We start from the raw sequence: 25,787 nt of genomic DNA, 5'->3' as shown, positions 1-25,787 counted from the left end.
TTGCCATATTTTGGATTTTCTCACTAGGAATTAAGAGCAACGTGGCGTCTGCTTGTGATAGATTCCAAGATTGGAGCAGATCATTCCATGGGCAGTTGAAAAAGGAAATAAATCACCCATTCTTATGACCTTTAATGAAGGAACATAATACCAACATGTGATTTAATCATGAATTTTGATTTAAAATAATGAAACCCTAGTGTAGCTTTTCCAAAACCTATGGGCAGTGCGATTCAGTGATCCAACATGGGGGGACGGGACCTGAATCTGCGAAGTACAGTGGTGCCCCGCAAGACGAATGCCTCGCAAGACGGAAAACTCGCTAGACGAAAGAGTTTTCCGTTTTGGAGGTGCTTCGCAAAACGATTCTCCTGTGGGCTTGCTTTGCAAGACGAAAATGTCTTGCGAGTTCCTGCGGGTTTTTCCCCTCCCCCCCTTTTTCTAAGCCGCTAAGCCGCTTATCAGCTGATCCGATAAGCTGATAAGCCGCTAAAAGCCGCTAATAGCACTAATCCGCTAATCCGTCAATGGGCTTGCTTCGCAAGACGAAAAAACCGCTAGGCGAAGAGAATCACAGAACGGATTCTTTTCGTCTTGCGAGGCACCACTGTAGACTCTTAGCCTATGTAGACTTGTGCTACGAAAGCATAAATTGATCAAGACAATATCTGTGCTTATAGAGTAAAATAATATTGCTGTGCTATATTAGAAGCAAAAAAACTTGTTCTGATGAATTGAAAGAGCCGCAAAAAGATTCCACTGAGCACATGGATTGACAATATGGACAGACTAGCCACATACGAGCGAATTGCATGTCGACACAAATTAAGAATGGATAAATATGAAGAAATCTGGAAGGAATATTTAAGCGATAAGGGGGACGGTGGTGGGAAGTAGGGGGATGAGAGGTGGAGAAATATTGTTAAAAAGGTGTAGTCATAGGTATATCAGTACTCAAATCTGAAATGTTAAATTGTGTTATTAATGATATTGTGGTTTTTTTGTGTGTTTTTTGTTGTTGTTTGTATTGAAAAAATGATTAAATAATTTTTTAAAAAATAGCTGGCTAGTAGAAACTAATGCTTGCCTACAAGGCCAGCCATAACTTAACACACCCCTGTCTTTTATACATAAGCCTACCGAGTTCTGTAAGTAAAGAAATTGCCCCAGGAGTTTGGATCTTAATCAGAAGAGTAGGTCTGGGATAAAATTTGAATCTCATGTTCCTTAATTTTATTTGTCTCTTAATATTACAGCATTAGCATTTCATGTTTTCTTTAGATGGCATTCCACACCATTACATTTAGGTCACATTAATATAGATTTTTCTTCTTTAAATTAGGGGGGGGGGAGCGCAGATTTATTCCCCTGGAACATTGTTCTGTTGCTGAGAGAACTATCCAAAGATCTGTTCTTTTCTGGTTTCAGGTTGTTCAGTATATCAAGAACATTACAGATTTCAGAGTGCTATTTGAATCTACAGGCATTATATTAGGAAGCTTGATTGCCTTACTCCTTGTTGCAGTCAAATATGTAATCACAAATCAAGGGATCTCTTAACTGGATACCTGCAGATTATTTCCTGGAATGGTGGTTATCTTTTCTGAGTAATATAGATTCTACCACTTGTCATATGCAAGACCTTAGAGGGTTAAAACTATTTTTATTTTGTATGCCCTTATGTAATGGGTTGTGATGCTGCCACGTTTTCCTTGTAAATGGTGTTCCTTATTGATGTTCCTTAGTCCTTTATATTCCGACTTCCTGGTGCCTCTATTGCTTACCTGTTATGCTCTATTGCTATTTAGCTTTCTCTTTTTTTTTTAAGAGTAGGCACTTCCAATATGTAGCAGAATAAGGATCTTGTTTTTTGTTTTTTGTAATTATTGTATGACTTATTGAAATAATGTAAAATTAACAAGTTTTTTTTTAAAGGAATGTACTCTTAGCCTCACAATAACCCCAGAGTTAGGTTATGCCACAAGAGGATGTCTTTTCCAAAAACCACAGAGAAATGTGCATGGCTGAACAAGTCCAGCACTCTGTTCTTTACACCATTCTGACTCACATTGTTTAACGTCTGTAATTGGATCTTACAAGTTGATGATGTGTAACTAGCAATTAATGTGCTGCTTCTCTGCAGTGGATAGTAGAGTTCCTTTAAAGCTTTGCTGGGGTCACTCAGGGACTTGTTCTTGATGTTAAGATATTCTCTCTCTACACATCTCTGGGTGACATCATAAGTCTCATAGGTTTCAGTGTTGCTTATAGGCTGATGACACCCATCTCAGCTGCTCTAACGTAGAACTCCCCACCACCACCATATCTGTTGCTGGCTCTCTTTATATTTTTGTTGTTGTTGTTTAGTTGTTTAGTCGTGTCCGACTCTTCGTGCCCCCATGGACCAGAGCACGCCAGGTACTCCTGTCTTCCACTGCCTCCCACAGTGTAGTCAAACTCACGCTGGTAGCTTCGAGAACACTGTCCAACCATCTCGTCCTCGGTCGTCCCCTTCTCCTTGTGCCCTCCATCTTTCCCAACATCAGGGTCTTTTCCAGGGAGTCTTCTCTTCTCATGAGGTGGCCAAAGTCTTGGAGCCTCAGCTTCAGGATCTGTCCTTCCAGTGAGCACTCAGGGCTGATTTCCTTCAGAATGGAGAGGTTTGATCTTCTTGCAGTGATCCATGAAGGGGCTTTATATTTTATGTAAACTTTATATTTGGGTGCTTGATTGCTTTCCCCAACTCTTCTGTTCTGCCTCATGCTCATGCTGCAATTTTGAACACACTTAGTTGGGCATAAGTTTGGAACGTAAGTCCCACTAAGGGTAAATATGTTTAGCTGGGTGCTGTTATATGTTTGGTTCCTGCAGGTTTTGTCTACAGAGCTGCTCACATATTTTCAGTTATTTTTGCTGTTTTTTTGTTAGTAATAAGTTCCATGCCTGCCCCTTTCATATTCTGTGTGCTTTGTTGCCTTTATGTGTGTTCTTAGGTCCAGTAACAAGCTTATTCACAGGGATACATGGGTCGAGTCATCTTGACCATCGTTGTAGATCCAACAGTTATAATAATTGCTCAGAAGAGTTTCACTGACTTACAGTCTGGGGTACTAAAATGCCACGCTTCTTCTAATAATAAGAGGCTAGGACAGGAAACATGAATGTGATGAGTGCCACTCGTGTGCTTAAAGATCTTCACTAGCTTCACGTTTGCTTCTAAGCACAAACCAGAGTGTTTGCTTTGACCTGTAAAGGCCTAAACAGCCTAGGACCTGGGTATCTGATGGAATGCATGCTCCTATTTCCCCGTTTTTGTTTTTGTTTATTACCATAAGAAACATACAGGAATATACATCACTCATGTGAACATGTTAGCAAAACGCCTCTAGAATGTCTCCAGAATAAAGCAAAAACAAACTCTCTTGCCTTAATCATGCAATATTTGATGAAGCATGGCTACTTTTCTCTGAATTTTATCCTTCTTTCTCTTTGTTCTTTCAGTTCAAGATAATAAGGTAATTCTGTCATCATTGCATATTCTGACATTTTGTTTAACTGCTCTTTCACAGAAGGTGTTTATGTTATTTCACATACAAAACCACGGTTGTCATATAAAATACTATTTCTTCATGTCATTGATGGACATACCCATCTATAGAAATTAAAACATTATTTTTGATATCAGTATTCTAATTGGAGTAATTCTTTTTGAAAACATGTATAGTTTTTTCATTGCTTGATCAGATGTCAATTTATTAAAATGAACTCCTCCAATTGTTGAGGACTCTGTTAAAGGTCCCACCTGCAGAGTTGAAGTACTTTGCTAACATGGGCATAGCCTTCTCAGTTGGCACCCTGTTTATGGAATTTCCCCCAAAAAATGTCCATCAGGCTCATATTTGACCATCACTTTGGTGTCAGACACCAGTGTCAAACACCGCTTTATTATTTGTTTAAATGTCTTGACTTTTGAGATTTGCCAAGTGGGTTCAAATTATTGTTTGTAAACTGTCATAGGGACTGCATGGTCAAAAGGTGGCATAGAAATTATGAGCAATGTTTATCACTTCACCCCAAAGTCTCTTAATTAAGTGTTTTGAAGCAGTCACATGATTGCTTTGTCATGAGCTCAACTCAGCCTACAGATTTGTCACACCAACTTTTGTCCTGTGACTTGCAGGGCGAATAAGCAGAAGGCATGCTTTTCTTAAATTTCAGTCCTAGTGCCCTGGTGTGATAGCCTAAAATGCACAGAGGAGCATTTTAGGCTATCACAAACAGAGGTAGGTTAAGATGAGATTGCAAACTTCCTCAAGATCTGCCAGTGGGACTCACGGTGGAAGAGGGATCAAACAACAACAACAACAACAACAACAACAACAACAACAATAAATTTTATTTATATCCCGCCCTCCCCAGCCGAAGCCGGGCTCAGGGTGGCTAACAACAATCAAATAATCCAACATTCTAAAAACATTTCATTATAAAAATTAATTAAAATCAAATTGATGGCAACCGTTAAGCAAAATTCTGTGCAGATTGCCAGAGGAGGGAGTCAGGCTGCGCCCTGACCAAAGGCCTGGTGGAACAGCTCTGTCTTGCAGGCCCTGCGGAAAGATGTCAGGTCCCGCAGGGCCCTAGTCTCTTGTGGCAGAGCGTTCCACCAGATTGGAGCCGCAGCCGAGAAAGCCCTGGCTCTAGTTGAGGCCAGCCTAACCTCTCTGTGGCCTGGGACCTTCAGGATGTTTTTATTTGCAGACCGTAAGTTCCTCTGTGGGACATCCTGAGTATTTCAGTTAAACCTAGTACTCTGGCTTCTCTCCCAAGCTAGTTTTTCAGGTCTAACAGATGCTTGCTTTATGAAATAATTTGTGTATTATAAAACAATGGAGTAATTTGGTTATGATTTTATGTACTATCAACATAGTAACTTAGTTATAAATATCTTCAATCTGAATTCAGCAATCAGCACCATTTCTTTCATGGTTGACATGTTTTAAACAGTAATTATGAAGCTCTAAAAATTTATTCTAGAAATCTGTTCATTACCCACACAAATGTGTAAGTCAGCCTTTGGGAGGCTTGCGTCTTCAACCTGCGATGAAGTGGAATCTGTTTAAATACTTGAGCTACCTTCTTTGGCATGCAAGTTCACATGATAGGCTGCCTCCCACATTGCTTCCTTGCTTTAATTCAAAGAGGTGAATGATTTAATTCTTCTTCTTTTTTTAGGAAACAAATTTTCCCATAATTTAATCATAGCAAATTAATCTTCACTAAATGTGAAGATCGTTTATTCTTCCTAAATTGAAATTTGCACGTGCTGTTTTCCTTTGCATAAACTTTCTCCTGGGAAGGTGGTGTCAGGCTAGGTAGCTGCTGGGTTGCTATAAAGATGGTAATTTTTCGGATGCTTGAAAGCTCTTCAACGTTGGTTTTAGAACATTTGTTCAGATACTTTTTTTTTATCCTTCTAGGGTCTTTGGCCAAATAGGTTGTGTGGGTTTTTGCACGTCCTACGGGAAGAGATTGCTTTCATTTCACATATTAATGTGACTCGGTTATACTGTCTTCTGTTATCTGAAAAAGCTAAAGTCTGTTTAGAACATCAGAGTACAGTCTCATAAGGCCTCCATTCAGTAAGCAGAAATTGATGGTATTATTTGCAGAGTTACATATTTGTGTGCCCTTAGGATTGTGCGGAAGCTGTAACTGGAAGGAGTCTGGTGCGTGATTCTTTTGTTCAAAGTGGCTTATAGAATGGACAGTGAAATATGGTTCCTTTAGATTACAATGGAGGATGAATTATTCCCATCACTTGTGCATGTGCATAATCTGTCCAGGAGACATAACCTTTAGTATGCAATTCTAACCATACTTATATTGATGTAAACCCCATGGGACAGAGTGGAATTTGCTCCTGAGTAAATATGTGTAGGGTTGTGCCATTAACTGTTTTTATTTCACCTGGAGGTGGTTTCTTCACGTAAGTTTTCTCAAAAGACAGTGTGGAAATTTGCATTTTTAACATGATCCACCTCTTTTCTTAGAAACGTGGAGTTTCCTTTTTTGGTTTTACAAAAGGGAACATGATCTGGGCCTGACATAGTTTGTTTAGCTAAATGCTTCCATGTGTTATTTACTGTTCACTTTCTCATGACCTTCCTTTGTGTTTCCCTTCTTCTTAAGCTCCTCTAAGGAAGGCAAAATTTGTTGAGAGCCCTCGAATTCCAGAATCTGAGCTTGGCTCACCAACTCTCACTTCTGCACCAAAACTGGACCTTGATGCCTACTGCCCTGGTAAGCATGCATGCAAAGCGCTTACTGCGTTCGAAGAGAGACACCATTTAGACCTTGATAAATAGCTTACAGGTTTTATGTGCTTATCAAATCTGGCAGTTTTAAATTTTGGCAGCAGTTGCTTACAGTACTTGATGCTTGAGTTCTTAGGTGTTAAATTAAGGCTTTCCAGAACTGAAATTACTTTACAGCCAGCATTATATCTCTGCTGGCTCATGTCATGGAGAATGTTTGGAAAAGTTACAGCATTCATTTTTAAAATTGTTTTTTAAGATACATTGTGTTGCTCATTCCCTCTGTGGCCTTGGCTGTTGGAGGTTGCTACAGGGGCTGCTTGGGTGTTTCTGGGTCAGGCTGCTACAGATGTGAAACACTGGTACTGAAAGCAAAGACAAAACAGTTTTATTTGCCTATTTCCCAGCCAGAGGTGGGGGACATGTTGTGCTCCTTCTGGGGTAGCTTGTCCGTCTTTGGTCCCCACTTTGCACTTCGCTCTCACCTGTGGCTCCTAGAAGCTGTCAGCATGTGACAGCAACCACACTATAGGAAACGACTTCAGCTGGCCAGCTAAACCAGGTGAGGGTAGTCAATGGATCTCAACCCCTTGGTGAGTTAGGGATTTCCCCTGCATGTGAAGACAGGCTCTGGTGGATTGAGCAGACAAGACCAATAGTGGGTCCAATGGACAAGAAGGTAGTTTCTGCATGTTCTGTAGAGAGAAGTGAGTGGCAGATGGAGCTCATCAACCTGGGAAGATAGCCCATTGGGGGGAAGGAAAACTCTGGTCCTAAACCTCCACTGCCTTGTGGAATATTGTTGGGAGAAAAAAAGACTAAGGAGTAAACCCCACACAAATCCAGAGTAGAGTTTCTAAGATGATTGGATGGCGCCCTGTACGTCTCCTTCTGGCAATTCCTGCAGCCAAGCTGGTGCCAAACGTATTGCTCTGCTTTCCTTTGGACCACATCAGCGAGGCCTGGAGGGGGTCTTGTTGTCTGGGCAGCCCAGGACCCCCATACACACTACTCCATACAGTTTTACCATCTATGCAAAAGCACAGGATGAAGTCATATGAATTGACAAGCTGAAACAGAATCCAAAGAAGATGAATGTGCTTGTACTCAAACATACTGGTGATCTAGGTGAAATGTTCAACGTGTCTTGGATGGAGTGGTGTTTCTGATGAAGCAGGTTTCTGTCTTGCAGTATTCTTCACTGTGTCATTTTTCCTGGATACTCGGGTGAGGGTGGCCATTAGGGTGCCTTTTATCTACTCCAGTAGATAAACTGGCTGTGTGTGATCTTTCCTGGAGAAGTTGAATTTGGCTTCAGTCATCGGTCCTTCACTTGCCTCAAGGATGGACTAGTGACGTTGGCCTGGCAACCTCATTAGTCCAAAGTGTGATAGCCAGACCTTTGTCTGGCACCTATAGGTGGGAAATTATTACAGTGGTACCTCGGGTTAAGAACTTAATTCGTTCCAGAGGTCCGTTCTTAACCTGAAACTGTTCTTAACCTGAGGCGTGCTTTCGCTAATGGGGCCTCCTGCTGCCGCTGCACCACTGGCACGCGATTTCTGTTCTTATCCTGGGGGAAAGTTCTTAACCTAGAGCAACCACTTCCTGGTTAGCGGAGTTTGTAACCCGAAGTGTTTGTAACCCGAGGTACCACTGTACTGTCTATTGAATATCAGTTTGTTAGCATCTTATCCTCTTCTGGGCTCAATTCAAAATGCATGTTGAAGTGTTGGCTGTAAAACAGTTTAGGACTAATTTGCCTTATGGATCAATTCCTCCTATATGGACTTGCTTGGGAATTAAAGTCAACTGCATAGGCTTTGCTCTTGGTGCTGTCTTAAGATAGCCACAAGTGCCTGTGAAAGGCTTTGCTTTTTATGTGGTGGTGTCATAGCTCTACAGTGCCCACCCCACCCCCCGTCAAAATCCATGAGACTCTTTCTCTGTGCCTTTTCCACCAGAAATTGAAGATATTTTTGTTTCAGTTGGCTTTTAAGGTATAACTGCATTGTTTTAACAATTTTATCTTTATTTTATGATACCGTACTATCTTGATACCTATACAGTAGCACAATAGCAGCATAGAATAATACATTCTATTATAATACAAGAGTGCTCCAAAAGTGCGCCCTCCTCCTCACACAGAAAATCTCCCAATGTTTATGTGAGCAGACTGAGGAGTGGATTTGGGCAATGGCCAGTTGCTAGGGCACCCTCTGCACGGGCTTTAGAAAGATACCTGCACCTGACCAATCCCCCGTCCCGCTCTCTGCCATGCTTGATGCTCATGGGGCACTGAGGCTGCCACTCGGCTAGGTCGCTGAGCTATTGGTCCTTTGTTCCAGCCTATCAGCGGGCAGTGCCGAGGAGCTCTGCCCTATGCCACTGCCCCCTTGCCAGCTGGTGCTGCTGGCAGCGCTGGCGACAACATGGAATAGGAGGACAAGCAGGTTATCAGCTGCAGACCAGTCAACAGGGTGGAGTTACAGCTCTCCAATCACCTGGACAAAAATAATTGAAGTTTTTATGTTATGAAAAATAAATATTAGGCATCACATTTGGTTGTGTGGGGGCCCCAGTGGAGAGATTAAAGCAAAATACTTTACAATTTGACTGAATAAATGATAAAGAAGTGAATAATTAAATGTATAGATTGAATATATAATCTCCTAGGAGATACAAGTAAGAATACCTACACTGGTTATTTTAATACATTAATAAATATTTTACAGTGTTGCCCAGATATGTGTGGATTTGTATTTTCCTGCATCATATTATACCAGTAAGACACTCTCCAATTCTATAAGCATATTGGTCAATTTGACCACATATACTATGTGCCATACGCCAATTAACCAGTCATCCAGTGTCAGGGGCCTTAAATTAGAACAAATAGTTGTTCATTCTGCTGTCAATAAATGTTGGAGCGGTTCCCTGTCATCTGCTAATTCCAAATCTTTAATGCACCCAAATAATATAACTAATGGATCTGTTGGTAAATCTGTTATTTCAGTTTCTTATTTACTATCCAAAGATTTGCTGAATATCAGCATTATGTACTTTATACCCTCAGCATGAACTACTTGCTGTTCTGTAAATACAATTAAGATGTAGTACGGTTAAACACCATTGAAACAGAAATTTATAAAAGCTTCCTTTAAAACTGATACTGACTATACATTTTGAACAAAGCAGATACTTTCTGTCTCAAACATTTGTAGAACTAGATATGTCAACTGGAAGCAGGGGTGACTGTAGGTAAGAGTAATCTCATTCTCCATTCTACATCTAAACAGGGTTTTGACTATTAGCCAATTGAATTGCAAAGATATTTCTTTTCCAGGAACAGGTTACGCCCTTTCAGAGATTTCTGGGCGATAATCACTTTGGACAAGGGAGCGTTGCCTGGAATTTAAAAGGTTATGCTATAAAGCTTATTCGTGCTCTTTTAGACGCACCTTCTGTGGTTTCAAAAGTTCAACTTCAGTTATGACTTCAACAGGAAATAATGGGGTCTAGTTCAAAAAAGTGCAGTGAAGGTTTTGCTACCCATTTTGTAGGGGAGGAAAAAAAGGAGAAAGAAAAACACCTGTATTGGATACTACAAGGGTCAAAACTACAAAACTTGGAACTGCTTTCATAAAGGGAATTCCTGCTACTGTTAGACAGGAATAATGTTTACAATAATGGATTTATAAGATGTTTGTTCTCATGTCTTTTCAATAAACAATCCAGAAGTTTCCCTTTCAAAGCATTAATTCTATCATGCAACAGCAAGCTATCACTGTGCTTTGGAACACATAAAAAGAAAAGCCTGACTAGCTTTTCAGATACCTTTTAATTGAATAACTTTCTAAAGAAATGCCTGAAGTAACTGATATCATAATTTGAAGTCTTGTTTATTCTGTTATATTTTATTCCAAGAAGACCCATTTATCCTAAATAGAACCCAATAAGGCAGGCATGTATGTACAAAGTGCAGTGGTACCTTGGTTGTCAAACTTAATCTGTTCCGGGAGTCCATTTGACTCCCGGAACCATTCAGAAACCAAGGCATGGCTTCTGATTGGCTGCAGGAGCTTCCTGCACCAAATCGGAAGCCGCGTTGGATGTTCAGCTTCCGAAAAACGTTCGCAAACCGGAACACTCACTTCCAGGTTTGCAGCATTCGGGAGCCGATTTTTTCGGGAGCCAAGCCATTCAACAACCAAGGTACCACTGTATTTTTTTTTTTTATGTGATAACTTTTAAAGGCCTGCTGAAAATGTTTCTATTCCACCAGGCCTATGCAGGCAATGAAGAAAACATCTTTCAACAGTAGTTATTCAATGTCTAATTTTAATTACTTTTATGGTTTTTATTGTATAACTTTATGTATTATTGTAAACCGCTTTGATTGTTTTTAATGAAGTAGCAGTATGTAAATATTTTATAAATCAACAAAAAGGAGCACAAAATTTGGCAAAAGAAATGCAAACAGACAATAAGAGATGCTAGAAAAGAGCCATTGCTTGAAAGATAAAGACCAACTACAAAACAATTATAAATACATTATTAGTAGGAAACCGGCTAGAAAGGCAGTTGGACCTTTGAAAAACAAGGGATCAAAGGTGTGCTAAAGGCAGATAAGGATTTTGCAGAGAAGCTGAATGAATTCTTTGAATCTACCTTTTCAGTGAAGCTATAGAGTAGATCCCTGTGCCTGAACTAACTTTCACAGAAAGGAACAGAAGCAACTAGCGGTGACAAGAGACAACATTTTAGGCCTTGTTGGCAAAATAAAAACTGATATATCACAAGGTCCAGATGGCATCTACCTGAGAGTTCTGAAAGAACTCCCGTGAATATTACTCTGTGCGACCCTCTGTAGCTTCTTATTTTATCTACTGATGGATTTCCTCCAGAGTTCAGAAAGGAACTGGGAAGGAGATGTGGTATTCCTCCACTCTTCAATATAGGAAAGTGGTCAAAGCCACCAGGGGAAGTGTCTCATGTGTAGAAGGGGTCTAGAAGACTCTCTGCAGCCGACCTGGGTATGCACGACTCCTAGGGCTGAACTGTATGGAAACCCATTTGATAAGCATCAGTTACAGATAACAGCAGTCATGGTTTTTTCCTTTCTCTTCTTTGTCTTCACCCTTATTTTGGAAAGGCACTATGGGCACTACTGTTTGGGGTCAAAAGCGCCCTTAGCTCATTTCCCGCAGACACAGAGATAAAGATTTTGTACTTTGGGGCAGGACATTCCTTTCTTTAAAATAAAACAACAACAACACCCTACCCATCTGGCTGGGTTTCCCCAGCCACTCTAGGCAGCTTAGGTAAAGGTAAAGGGACCCCTGACCATTAGGTCCAGTTGTGACTGACTCTGGGGTTGCGGCGCTCATCTCGCTTTATTGGCCAAGGCGTACAGCTTCCGGGTCATGTGGCCAGCATGACTAAGCCGCTTCTGGTGAACCAGAGCAGCGCACGGAAACACTGTTTACCTTCCCGCCGGAGCGGTACATATTTATTTACTTGCACTTTGACGTGCTTTTGAACTGCTAGGTTGGCAGGAGCAGGGACCGAGCAACGGGAGCTCACCCCGTTGCGGGGATTCGAACCACTGACCTTCTGATTCGCAAGTCCTAGGCTCTGTGGTTTAACCCACAGCGCCACCTGTGTCCCTTTACAACATCTACATCTAAAAACATAATAAAAACATCAATCCTTAAAAATCTCCCTAAGCACAGCACATACTTGTAATTATGTGGAACTTGCATCAAAATAATGGCCTGTATTCTCACCTTTTAGCATGAATATGCCTATTCAAGCTTCCAGCCAACCACCCAAGCATTCTTCAGGATTTTATAACATGTAAAGAGCTCAAAGGGGGCATTCCCATCCATTTCCCCCTTTAGTCCTCCTGCCCTTTTATGCAGTCTGTGATCTTTCAGTGGCTACTCAGCATGATCAATCACCATTGATCTCCTTCCCTCCCCCTTAACCTTTGGAGGAAAAACACTACTGCCAAAATTGGGGCTCCCCCCAGGTATATTAACACTTCTTTCTTATTTCTCTGTGGCCTCATTTTGGTTCCATTTCTGTCAGCACTCACTTCCCGAATTTACTATTACAGTGGTACCTCAGGTTAAGTACTTACAGTGGTGCCTCGCAAGACGAAAATAATCCGTTCCGCGAGTCTCTTTGTCTAGCGTTTTTTTTGTCTTGCGAAGCAACCCTATTAGCGGCTTAGCGGATTAGCGGCTATTAAAGGCTTAGCGGCTTAGCGGCTAAAAGGCTATTAGTGGCTTAGCGGCTTAGAAAAAGGGGGGGGAGCGAAAAAAATCGGAACACTCGCAAGACGTTTTCGTCTTGCGAAGCAAGCCCATAGGGAAATTCGTCTTGCGAAGCAGCTCAAAAACTGAAAACCCTTTCGTCTAGCGGGTTTTCCATCTTGCGAGGCATTCGTCTTGCGGGGCACCACTGTAATTCGTTCCGGAGGTCCGTACTTAACCTGAAACTGTTCTTAACCTGAAGCACCACTTTAGCTAATGGGGCCTCCTGCTGCTGCTGCGCCACTGGAACACGATTTCTGTTCTCATCCTGAAGCCAAGTTCTTAACCCGAAGCACTATTTCTGGGTTAGGGGAGTGTGTAACCTGAAGCATATGTAACCTGAAGCGTATGTAACCCAAGGTACCACTGTATAAGGAGTGATCAGGGCTTTTTTTCAGCTGGAACGCACCAGAACTGAGTTCTGGCCCCTCTTTGGTGCATTCCGGCAGCTCTTTAGGTTGGGGCTGTGCGCCAGCGGGCGCAAAGGAACAGGGGTTGTGCGGTGTGCCAATCAGGTTGCCGCGGCAATCGTGTTGGTGCGGCGATTGTGGCTGCACAAGGTGGAGGTCGGCAGCATCATCGCCGAAAGTGGCGGTGGGGGGGGGGGCGCGAAGAAGAGAAGGTGGGTGCCCCCCTAAGAAAAGCTCAACAACTTTGGGCGGGTTCTCAGCAAGCTCCACCACCTCTTTTTCTAGAAAAATAAAAAGCCCTGGGAGTGATAATGTTATTATTAATTGCAATAATGATGACATGCCAGCTCTATCTAAATTCTGTGAGCTCCTATGGCTGCACTCACGCCATAGGCTAGCAGCCTAAACCACCATCGCCCTCCCCACCCCAGCCCACTGTGAGCTATTTTCAGCCATCTTTCTCTGTGACTGTGGGAAAACTGCGGAGAGGAAACCAGAGGCTGTTCACCTGATAGAGTAGCACTTTCAGTGTTCCTGCTCTTCTTCCTCTTTGTAGGAGTCCTCCTTGCTCCTGCTTTAGATGGAAGAAATTGAACAGGTGGCTGCTGACTCTGCTCTTATTTACCATCCTCAAAAGGGAAGGTTCCAGTGTTCTCATAGTGTTTAAGTGTTTCACAGTTGCTGCCCTGCGTTGCTGTAGCATGTAGTTTGTGCATCTGCAAAGAGATCCCTTTGACTTACAGATCCAGGTACGTAACATGTAGCTTGGTGGTGGGGTCTGCTTTGAGGCTCTGCTTTTCATTCCCTTCTGTTTTGCTTGAAACCCTAGCACAGCAGAATGCAAATGGCTGTGGATTTGCATGCCAAAACGTACGTTTTCCTAACTTGCTAGTTTTGATTTTCTGCAGATTTTGATGAAATGTTTGCATCTCCGTGTAGTCTGCAGAAAACGGCATAGTTCGAAAGAAAGGGCCTCCACGACTTAACCTGATATGTTCCTTGACTCTTCTGTTCATCAGTTGACTTCTTCAGTATCTTGAGGGACTGCAGGCTGTTGCAGATGTGAGAATTCCATTAAATCTTTATTTAGCTGCAGCTCGCTTGCTTGGCTGCTTCTGAACTTGGACTAGTTGCTTGGCAACCTCATGTAGGCTGTGCACAAAGGGAGCACAATGCAGGGAGACAAGACTTTTATCTGAAGAGTTGGGGAGGATCTATTTTTAGCCGTTTTCTGAAATTTTGACTGCTGAGTTCTGTTATATGCACAGGTATTACATGGAGATTGTATTCTTGTGATGTGGACACTGACATATGCAATACTTTGATAAGTCACACAGAGTTTTCCAGTTTAAAACTGGTTCTGAGAACAAGGTCAGAAAAAGAGGCAATGGCAAACGCCGCGGTTTCCCCTAGGAGAAGGCTGACTTCAATTTAGCCGGTGAAAAAATGTTGAAAACCAATTGTCGCAGTTTAGCACAGGCTATGTGTAAGGATGCATTCCTAATCCCGTCTGAGACCTGGAAGGTTAATATTACTTAAAGAAGCGTTTTGGAATAAGATAAAAATAAATGGCAAAGTCACAAAGCATATGGGAGAGTCATGGAGAGAGCTGTTTATGTGTCAGCAATGCAGTTCCATATGTTAGGATATCTTTCAGGGGAACTTGACTCCCTCCTTCTCCTCTCACCCCTCCCTTCTCTTCAAAGAGGACTGCAGTTCATTGGAGAGAAGGGAGCAAAGAATCTGACTTGCTGGGGAAGTTTGCAGCATGTTTACATACGCGTGTTTGCAGATGATGAAAGGAAAAAATAGAAGAAAATAGGCTTTTTAAGGTTTCTGTTGAGAATACTGGAAGCCAAAACTCACCAGAGGGAATTACTTTGACATAAAAAGGTTTGTTTTTCTTGCTTCCCACCACCTCTCTCCACTCCCTGTTGTGGAACATTCCATATGAGGTATGTGCTATTTTCTCCTGTGATGAAATAGGGTTAGTCCTCAGAAACCTCAGGTAGGAGAGGGGGAGAGGAACTTCGTGTTGCCGTTCATACTTAACATTTTGAAGTTAAAGCCAAGGTCTCTGGCCTTATTTTTTCTTCTCCTCACACACTGTAGTTTCTCATTGCACTCCAGAATAGTTAAGTCCTTTGTTGCAGAGGTAATATTTCAATTATTGTAGTGAAAATGTTGACCCTCATTTCGTAATTTGAAGATTATTGCTGCATGCTGCCTCCCCCCCCAAAAAAACCAGGATTCTTTTCATACTGCTATGTTTTCACAATACATTTGTAATGTTTTATAGAGAGAATTAATGGAAGAAAATGCCAAATAAGCAGATTATGTTTTACTTATAACCTTACATCATGCCATTGCTTTCGTATCATGAAGATTTTATCTGATCAACAGTGGAACATTTCTCTGTATTATATTTGAAGTAGTCCTGAGATTTTCAAAAAAAGGTCTTTGGAAGCCTATTAATTTGACCCTGGACGATATAATGAACCAAAAGGCCCAAGGTGGCTTGAATACTTCAGTTTACAGTGGAACCTCGTGTTATGGATGGGATCCGTTTCAGAGGCCAGGCTGTAACATGGACCTGATGCAAACTGAAGTACTGTGTCTGTGCACACGCATGGTGCAATTTAGCGCTTTGTGCATGCGTGAGCGGCGAAACCCGGAAGTAACCCGTTCTGGTACTTCTGGGTTGCCGCGGGACGCAACATGAAAACATGTAACCTGAAGCGGACGCAATGTGAGGTATGACTGTACTTGGGACAGCCCTACAAGATCTCAAGGGGAAGCATCTCAGATGCAAAAGCTATAGCCTTACCCCTCTTATTTGCCTTGCTGTGGCGGGCTCTTGGTTCCAGTATCCCAGAGAGACTGCTACAGTGGAACCTCGGGTTACGGCAGGGATCCATTCCGGAGGCCCTGCCGCAACCCCAAAATGACGCACATCAAAGCCCTGTGTCTGCGCATGCGCGATTTAGTGTTTCTGCGCATGTGCGAGCGGTGAACCCAGAAGCAACCTGTTCTGGTACTTCTGGGTTTGCTACAGACGTTTGCTGAAGCGGATGCAGGTGGAGGCGGATGCAGAACAAGGTTTGACTGTAAATGCTTGGTAGAAGATGTTGCCCTTGTGAAATCTCACGTCCTACCTAGAGATTTTAGTATGATAGTCTTCCCAAAATAGGCAGCAAAATGTGAGAGAAGGGATGTGCGCACCATTACATTGTGACAAAATTATTTTTTTTTACAACAGCTACATTTCTAAATAAAATTAACATTGAGTAGAACGTGGTTAAAAAGAACCCTGGAATGCCTTCCCACAAAGATGCAGAGAGTGAACACATCTTTTAAGATGGCTGTCTTTTATTAGCTACCACCCAGCCAGCATTGTTCCTTTTCCTTGGCGGCTGGTGCGATTCTTCAAATGCTGCTGTTAGCATGGTGCAGCCAGTCACCTTACAGAGTTACTTTAAAGAGCTGCAAACTACTTTGGACTCTTTGAGTCTGTAGAAAGGAGTCAAACATAAGATATGGCACAGAGGCAAAAGGATCTTAAGAAATCCTGTAATCTTAGTAAAGGGTTCAGAGAAGCACAGATGGGAATGGGGAAAGGAAGGAGCTGTTTCTGTGTGTCAGAGAGAGAGAGAGAGAGAGAGAAAGAGAAAGAGAAAGAGAAAGAGAAAGAGAAAGAGAAAGGAAGAAGTTATTAAAAGGAAGTAAGACACAAATGGGACGCAGGTGGCGCTGTGGGTTAAACCACAGAGCCTAGGACTTGCCGATCAGAAGGTCGGCGGTTCGAATCCCCGCGACGGGGTGAGCTCCCGTTGCTCGGCCCCTGCTCCTGCCAACCTAGCAGTTCGAAAGCACACCAGTGCAAGTAGATAAATAGGTACCACTCCGGCGGGAAGGTAAACGGTGTTTCCGTGCGCTGCTCTGGTTTGCCAGAAGCGGCTTAGTCATGCTGGCCACATGACCCAGAAGCTGTCTGCGGACAAACGCCGGCTCCCTCAGCCAATAAAGCGAGATGAGTGCCGCAACCCTAGAGTCGGTCACGATTGGACCTAATGGTCAGGGGTCCCTTTACCTTTTACCTTTTAAGACACAAATATGTATGTGGAGAACTAGGTAGAACATAAGTGTTCTTGAGAACCTAAAAGTTTATTCAGAAATATGAAATGTATTCAGCATGTACAGATTTTTAGTTTAAAGAGAACAGAAAAGAAAGCGCTAAGGTAACAGATTATTCCATCGCATTGCTTAATTTGCAAAATAAAGGAACTGGAATGGTTCAAGCATGATTGAGCACCATGCTCTGCTTCGGATGCCTGGCACCAGTTAATTCTATGCTAACCAGAGTAATGTTTGCCCATAAATCCCACTAATTTAAGTGGAGCTTATTTGCTGGAGCATCTGTTTAGGATTACAACCCAACACTCTTGAAACAGGCTGAGGTAGCTTAATATTCCTGGACCCCAAATCTTACTCATACCCCAACTTCCACTCAATACAGTAGGACGTAATTCTGAATAACATGCAGAGAACTGAACCGCAAACTGCAACCAATATAATACAATCGTACCTCATGTTATGTTTGCTTCATTATATGTTTTTTCAGGTTGCGTCCCACGGTGACCCAGAAGTACCGGAAAGGGTTACTTCTGGGTTTTGTTGCTCGCGCATGCGCAGAAGCGCTAAATAGCGCTTCGTGCATGTGAAGAAGCACCAAATCACACCACGCACCTGCGCAGATACGCCGCTTCAGGTTGCGGGCTTTTCATGTTGCGAACAGGCCTCCGGAATGGATCCTGTTTGCAACCAGAGTTACCACTGTACCAGATGACAGTTATGCATTATTTTACATTTGAGAATGCAGTGTGTGATTTTCTGTGCTGTTCCACTGCAGTGAAAATGTCATGTGCCTGCTCTACTATTCATGAAGTTATTCAGTATATGTTTCTGTGGGGTTTTTTTTTTTTTTTTTTTTTGATGGGTCAAAATGATTTGTCTGTTGCATTGACTATTGCTTCTGTGCTATGTCTATCTGCTCTGAACCACCTGCCTGTAAGGAAGCTGTGTGAATGAATAATTACCCTGTAACTTTAAGAACTGGTGTCTGCTTTCTTCCTCCTCCCTCCCCATCCCTTTTCCCTTTTGTGTTTTGTCTTTTAAACTATAAGTCCGAAGGCTGGGGCTGTCTTATTTTTTATTCATCAGTAGAACCATTCTAGGAGCGTTTTCAATTGAAGATAAGGAAAATGATTTAAGTAAATAATGGATGCACTGATAAACTTAGGCAAGTCAGCCTTGACTAGCAGTAAAATGGGAAAGTAGGGATGAAGGGTGTTTGTGAACAGCCGTTGATATGGTAGTCGGTGGTTAGTAAATTTTTTTTGCTATAGATTCACTAGAGAGCCAGTGTGGTGTAGTGGTTAAGAGTGGTAGACTCGTAATCTGGGGAACCGGGTTCGTGTCTCCACTCCTCCACATGCAGCTGCTGGGTGACCTTGGGCCAGTCACACTTCTCTGAAGTCTCTCAGCCCCACTCACCTCACAGAGCGTTTGTTGTGGGGGAGGAAGGGAAAGGAGAATGTTAGCCGCTTTGAGACTCCTTCGGGTAGTGATAAAGAGGGATATCAAATCCAAACTCCTCTTCTTCAGTCTTGGGCTTGTCCTCTCAGTTTCAGTGTTTCCCACTTGTAAAATGAGACAGATGCTTTTACAATGGCTTTCACATTATTAATTCCACAATAAAAGTACTGTGTGTGTGTGTGTGTTAGAGATTTGTGTAGGTTCTCTGTGCGGCCCAAATTACAAGAGGCATGATTCAGGTGAGGTTTTTGGTTATCCAGGTCAGATCATGCTATTAACAAGGCATCTCCAGTCAAATAAGGGACTCCCTTAAAGTCCCAAGTTGCTCTGTTGGCTTGGGTGCCCAAAATTTCAACATTTTGCCATTTAAAATAAAGCAGCTACTGCATCTTTTTAAAAAAGAAAAGCAAAAGCAATCTATTTATTTTTATTCTGCTGCTTTTCTTTCTCTCTCTTTCTCCCCACCGGATTAAGTTAGTTTTGTTCTTAGCTTGTAAACTTTTTTAAAAGCTTAGGGTCCTTCTTCAGTTTATCTCTGTTCAGTTGAAGGGCTCTTAATGTGATTTATTTCTGTGCTTTTTATTCTAATCCCTATAGGTTTTCCAGCAGAACACGTTTGATTCCGCTTATTTTTCCTTGGGTTTGGGCTAACTTTTCCGTTACCCCTGCTGCTGCTGCATGTGTGCTGTTTGTTGTCCAAACTATATACATTTACAGTTGTTGTTTTCCTTCCAGTTCTAGTTTGCTAACTTAAAGTTTCATCCTGCTCTCTTTGGTTTCAAGGTACCTGTGATTTCATCACATTGAATTACTATTGTCCAATATTATAAATAACTGATGTATTCTCCCTTCCGCTCTGTAGGCCTCATACTTTCCCAACACTCAGATAAGCCTGCTTGTCTCTGAAGTAGGCTCCCAGTAGTGTTAGGGACAGGCAACTCTGTCTTAGTTTCTCATTTTTCCGGTTGTGTTCTACACATTTCCACATCGTTTGCTGGATTGTTTTTTAAAATGTCCTCATGAAAAGTAATCAGCACTTTTATTTCTCACAATGCACACATTTTTACATGCCGTTTTGCCTAATACAGTCGTACCTTGGATCTCAAACGCCTTGGCTCCTGAACAAATTGTCTCCCGAACAATCAAAATCCGGAAATGAGTGTTCCGGTTTTCGAACGATTTTTGGAAGCTGAACATCTGAGGGGGCTTCCGCGGCTTCCAATTGGCTGCAGGAGCTTCCTGCAGCCAATCAGAAGCAATGCTTTGGTTTTAGAACGTTTTGGAAGTCGAACAGACTTCTAGAACGGATTCTGTTTGACTTCGAAGGTACAACTGTATACTTTTTTTTAATTTTAATTTTTTTGGGGGAAAGCAGTTTCCCCTGGTAGAATTCAAAGCAATTTCCCTAAAACATTTTTTACTAATATATGCATTTGTATGCACAGTTTACCCCAATAGACACATTTTTTACATATTACTTGGCTGGAGAAAATTTTGAAGGTTGGCCATGTTTGGGTTCAGATATTTTTTTCTAAAAGTGTAATATTTACTTCCCTTCAATGGAGAACTTCTCCATTGTCGCCAAGAATTGCTGCAATGAAAGATTTTCTGAAAAACCACAGCAGCCCCCTGTCTACATCTCAGACAGTCATGTCAGGGAGGGGAGGCTATCTAGCATAACCATTCAGCTATATTGGATCCCCCCCCCCCCATTTGACAACTTCATGGCTATGGAGGCTCTAGTAGATGAGGGAGCTTTGTCTGTTACAGAATTATTAACATATTGGGAGCCAAAACAATTACCGTATTTTTTGCTCTATAAGACTCACTTCTTCCCTCCTAAAAAGTAAGGGGAAATGTGTGTGCGTCTTATGGAGCGAATGCAGGCTGCGCAGCTATCCCAGAAGCCAGAACAGCAAGAGGGATTGCTGCTTTCACTGCGCAGCGATCCCTCTTGCTGTTCTGGCTTCTGAGATTCAGAATATTTTCCCCCTTGTTTTCCTCCTCCAAAAACTAGGCGCATCTTGTGGTCTTGTGTGTCTTATAGAGCGAAAAATACAGTATTCTGGTTATTGTTTTTCAGACTTTTGAAATAAATACGAACTAGGGCACTTAAATCTTCCATTTCCCCCGAAGTGCTACTCTAGGCTGTAAACCATAGAGAAAATGGATCGGAAGTTAATTTCTAAATGAAATAAATCAAAAGAAAAACTTTGGATTTTACCATTAACTTAAATGATAAAGAATGTTACATTTAGCCTTGTTGGCCTCTTAGGAGACTTTGCAAGTTGGGAAATTAATGCATTCTCTGGGTTCTGTGACGGGGTGGGAGCAGATATATCAGAAAACAGGATACCAATGTGGTTTCAAAATGTTGAGATAAGGGGATTCCTTTTATCAAAATGTGGTGTGCAGGGTATTGTCACTCATTTGCTAATCTGCAGGAAGTGTACAACATATGGTCAACTTTTATCTTTGTATAGCGTAACCACTCAAAGAGCTCCCTTGTCAAGTAGGAATCTGGTAAAAATGCAGCATACTATCTACTACAGTGGTACCTCGGGTTACATACGCTTCAGGTTACAGACTCCGCTAACCCAGAAATAGTGCTTCAGGTTAAGAACTTTGCTGCAGGATAAGAACAGAAATCGTGCTCCGGCGACGTGGCGGCAGCAGGAGGCCCCATTAGCTAAAGTGGTGCTTCAGGTTAAGAATAGTTTCAGGTTAAGAACGAACCTCCGGAACGAATTAAGTACTTAACCCGAGGTACCACTGTACTTCATTGCACTGGCTCTCTGCAACTTCAGGAATATATTACCAAGCTGGACGTGTCAGTGGTGGAGAGATTTTTCAGGAACTTTTTCATCTGAGAGCATGCCATTCTATAATGGCAAGTCTGAGGAGAGATGGGCATAAAGGTTCCCCAGTACTTATTTGACTTATGTTTATGATATCAGCATTTTTCCTTATTTAGCCATCACCTGAAATGGGACCTTCTGTCTGTAGGCAAGGCCCCCACTTCTTATAGCTACTGCTTATATGACCCCAAAACTCCTTTATGCATATGGGTAAGAGAGCTATGAGGGACACGGGTGGCGCTGTGGGTTAAACCACAGAGTCTAGGACTTGCCGATCAGAAGGTTGGTGGTTCGAATCCTTGTGACGGGGTGAGCTCCCGTTGCTCGGTCCCTGCTCCTGCCAACCTAGCAATTCGAAAGCACATCAAAGTGCAAGTAGATAAATAGGTACTGCTGCGGTGCGAAGGTAAACGACGTTTCCGGGCGCTGCTCTGGTTCGCCAGAAAGTGGCTTAGTCATGCTGGCCACATGACCCGGAAGTTGTACGCCGGCTCCCTTGGCCAGTAAAGCGAGATGAGCGCCGCAACCCCAGAGTCGGCCACGACTGGACCGAATGGTCAGGGGTCCCTTTACCTTTAAGCGAGCTATGAACTTAAGTTGCCATCTTGACCACTGGCAAACATTGCCCTCCTGACTTGGTCTGTGTTTCCTTTTCAGTGCTGGATGAAAACCTTTTTATTTGTTACACTTTTTAGTTGTTTTAGTGTAGATATATGATATTATGCTCGCCCAGTGGCGTAGCGTGGGTTGTCAGCACCCGGGGCAAGGCAAGTAATTTGCGCCCCCTAACCCGTGGATTTGCGCCCCCTAACCCTAACCCCCAGATGTTGCGCCCGGTGCTGCCGGCCCCCCCCTGCACCCCCCACGCTACGCCACTGTGCTCGCCTGCTGTGTTTCTGTGATTTATTTATTTTTTGTAATTGTATTGCTTGGTGATTTATTTTTCGTAGGCCTCTGAACATTTCAGTTGAAGAGAGACCAATAAATACTTTTAGTAACATAGATATTGTTGACTAGAGCAACAAAGGCGGTTCGAATCCTGAATAAATTTAGGGCAGAATAACCAAACTATTGTGGGAATATAAAGTATCCTGAAGTTGCGGACTCAGTTTGCCAGTCAAGCTAATGCTGGGCATCTTCATACTTAAAATGGCTCAAATATTTTGCGCAACATATTTATTCAGTAAGGAATATTTAGTCCTAATTGTGCTTACAGTGTCCACGCTTGAACCTCGGGTGTGTAAAGTAATAACGAAAATGTGAGTTCATTGCAGCATGGAGGACAATTTTCCTTCTTACTCATGAACCACAGTCAGCCCACTCATATTTAATATCTAGGGGAGGACCTTCCAAATGAGAGTATGGGATATTTCAATTTCTAGTGGAGGCCCAGCACATCTCCTGCGGGAAATTAAGTATCACAGCAAATGAAAGCAAAACAGTAGTTAAAAGCTCAAATTTGGGAAACTGTTAAATGAAATGTGAATCGACTGCAGTGTCTTAGCCAAAGGTTTGTGGCTGGAAGACTGCAACTGTTAACTGAGCTGGAGAAAGGAGGAGTTTGTACCTTCCCCAGCCCCAGGTTTTTTTTTTTCCTCTTTAAAATGTTCCAAATTAAGTTTTAATATTTCTATATTTCCTCCTGTAGTAGTGCTTTCATGATCTTTTAATTTATTATGCTAAACAAAGATCATTACTCTGTTGTCCCAACAACTGTGTATGAATAATGAGAGCAACTGTGGAGATTCTAGGTTGCATGATTGCTGACCTTCCACTAAAACTTGCCCCCTCTAATCAAGCCCTGTCCATGTAAAGGCCAAATGATCCAACAGAGCTGGGTGTGGAACATTGCAAATTATTCTGATGAAAATTACTGATAAGCAAAGTACGTTAATTTATTGAGCTGGACTTTTATAAGCAGACAAAAGGAGACATTCTATGTGGGACAGAATTCTTCTGCCAATAGGGAATACAGCTAAAGAAGAGTACTTGTAGAAAATGAAAGAATCTCTTGCACATCCCTTCCCCAAATAGGCGACCTTAACTTTTCCCCACACTCCTGTTTTGCTGTGAACTGTTTGAGCAGGGATCAGACAGACTTCTTGTAAATCCTCTTTTGCATCTTAGCAGAACATAAGTCACTTTCCGGCCATCAGTGGACAGGGGCAACACTGTTGTGTCCTAAATGTCAAGATCGCAGAAAGAAAAGTAATGGTATTGTCAGGGAACTGCCATCAGAGGGAAGAGGAGAGGAAAGTCGTTCCAGTGATGCAGGGGAGGGAACTAGCAAGGAGAGAGAGAGGGTTTCCACGGGGGAAAGAAATCCAGGGGACACCAGGGAGAAAGGGGAAGCTGAGAGCAAGGCGGAGGGGAGGCTCAGAGACTCTTCCAGTGAAATCAGTGGAGAGAGCACAGGACCTCTGCTTGGCATGCCCACGCTGCGCAGAAGGCTTCCACGCAGGGAATCTAGACGGAGATTTGGAGTCAAACAACTCCTATGTTGGCGCAAATTTAGGTCCCGCCCACTGACGGATTCTGCCAGTGACTAAGACAGTCGCGTTTCAAGGGCTGTCAACCGGGGAAAGTTTTAGCTACACGGCTAGCTTGGAGCAGTTTGCAGTTTACGCACAAGCAACCCCAATTCCCATTACAGGTATATTATTCATTCATTCATTCATTCATACCCCACCTTTTTCCCTGACAGGGACTCATAGTGGCTTACAAATAAAATAGGAACAGCTAAAAATATTTTTTATCGTTAAAACAATCAAACATTAATAGAAATAATACCGTATTTACGCAAATCTAATGTGCACCTCAATTTTCAAAACCTTGAAACCAAAAAAGTATTTGCTGGCAAATGTAAATGTGCCATCAAATTTTATGTGCACCCTCATTTTCACAATGTAATTTGGCCAAAAATAGCGTGCATTACATTCAGGTAAATACAATATATGTTCGTTCTCTCTCTCTCTCTCTCTCTCTCTCTCACACACACACACACACACACACACACACAACAAACAGACATGGCACCAGCCCTCTCATTAAGAGCAGTCAGTTCCCCAACGTCTGTTGGAACAAGATGATCTTTACCTGCCAGCAGAAGCACAACAAGGAGGGAGACAGTCTTCACTTTTTCTAGGGTGTGAGTTTCAAAGTCTGAGAGCAGCCACAGACAATATGTGTTAATGACCGTAGTCCAACAATTGCGAGGGGGGATGAGGCAAGTGGGAAGGAGAGCTTCTTTGGGGCAGCATTTGCCCCTCTCTTGAGCTGCCCATGTGAATGAAGTTCATTGAGCTAGTTGCTGGGTGAACTAAAGGTGAATTAAGTTTGTTTTAGGATAGAATTTTAAAGGGTTTCTAGTTAATCAATCTTTATGTTCAGTCCCTCACCACCCCCAATAGGAGCCCTGAACTCATAGCCTACATTTTTTTTTAAAAAAAGAAAAGTAAGTCAATCAGGCATCTTTAAAGAATGTTAGAAAGCAAAATGTGGAGGCAATACTCTAAAACTTATTTAGGCAAATATGGAGGCGCTGCTGTTGCTAAGGTTGCTTAGTCACTTAATCACTGTTGCTAAGCAATCCGAAAGAAGTAATGTATTCTTCCTCCTGGGGAGATTCACACTCTTCCAACAAGAGCACTTTGCAGTGAGAAATACAGGAACAAAGTAAATGATGACTTGTCCTTATCAGCTGCGTGGAAGGCAGAAATTAAACAGGGTAATACAATAATTGGGAAAAGCCTCACCTTTTCACATTCTGCCAATCACATATTATATTATTTCAGTATAGCACCTGATTTACTTTTTTACCCTGTACTTCAGCACAGCAGCCTGTAACATTCTGGATGCTATTTTTGTTGTGTATGAACTGAACTAGCAGTTCACTTTGTTAAAGGAAGAGCTTGCTCCTTTTTGGGCAGGGTGAACCTGTACTAGAAATAATAGCTGAAAATAGTTGATGTGCTTTGAGTACATTTTGGTTAATAATCCAAAGAAAGCATTATCACAAATGCACCACCTGTTGTTGCATATATATAGAATGGTTGAGTTAGCTGGAGAAATGGGCAAGAAATCAACGAAATGGAGTTGCTGGAAAAGAATTAAACTGTTGATGAGTAAAAACTTAATTAAAACATACTAGAATGCACTGGAGTCAAATTGGAGAAGCTATGATAACATTATGGAAGAAATACTAAGTTTCAAACCCAAAATATTCTTGCTAAGCATTAACAATATTTGGAGAGAAAGAGGGGGTACTGTTCCCAAAACAGCCAAGATAAT

The 25,787-nt window shown here is 42.2% G+C and overlaps 1 protein-coding gene across 3 annotated transcripts in view; it reads left to right on the top strand.

Moving 5' to 3' along the window:
- Nucleotides 1–25,787, top strand: part of TANC2 (tetratricopeptide repeat, ankyrin repeat and coiled-coil containing 2) — a gene marked incomplete at its 3' end in the record, with an annotated part of 194,571 nt that overhangs the window by 98,956 nt on the left and 69,828 nt on the right. For all 3 annotated transcript variants that reach the window (XM_083469381.1, XM_083469380.1, XM_083469382.1), the window contains one exon: nucleotides 6,190–6,300. In XM_083469381.1, the coding sequence (XP_083325507.1) occupies nucleotides 6,190–6,300 (111 nt within the window). The remainder of the gene's footprint in view (nucleotides 1–6,189; nucleotides 6,301–25,787) is intronic.

This window comes from Podarcis liolepis, assembly GCF_965112155.1.
Source record: "Podarcis liolepis genome assembly, chromosome: 13".
In the NCBI taxonomy this organism is placed as follows: Eukaryota; Metazoa; Chordata; class Lepidosauria; order Squamata; family Lacertidae; genus Podarcis; species Podarcis liolepis.
Note: the sequence above shows the minus strand (reverse complement) of the source record. Positions and strands in the feature narration are given on the sequence as shown.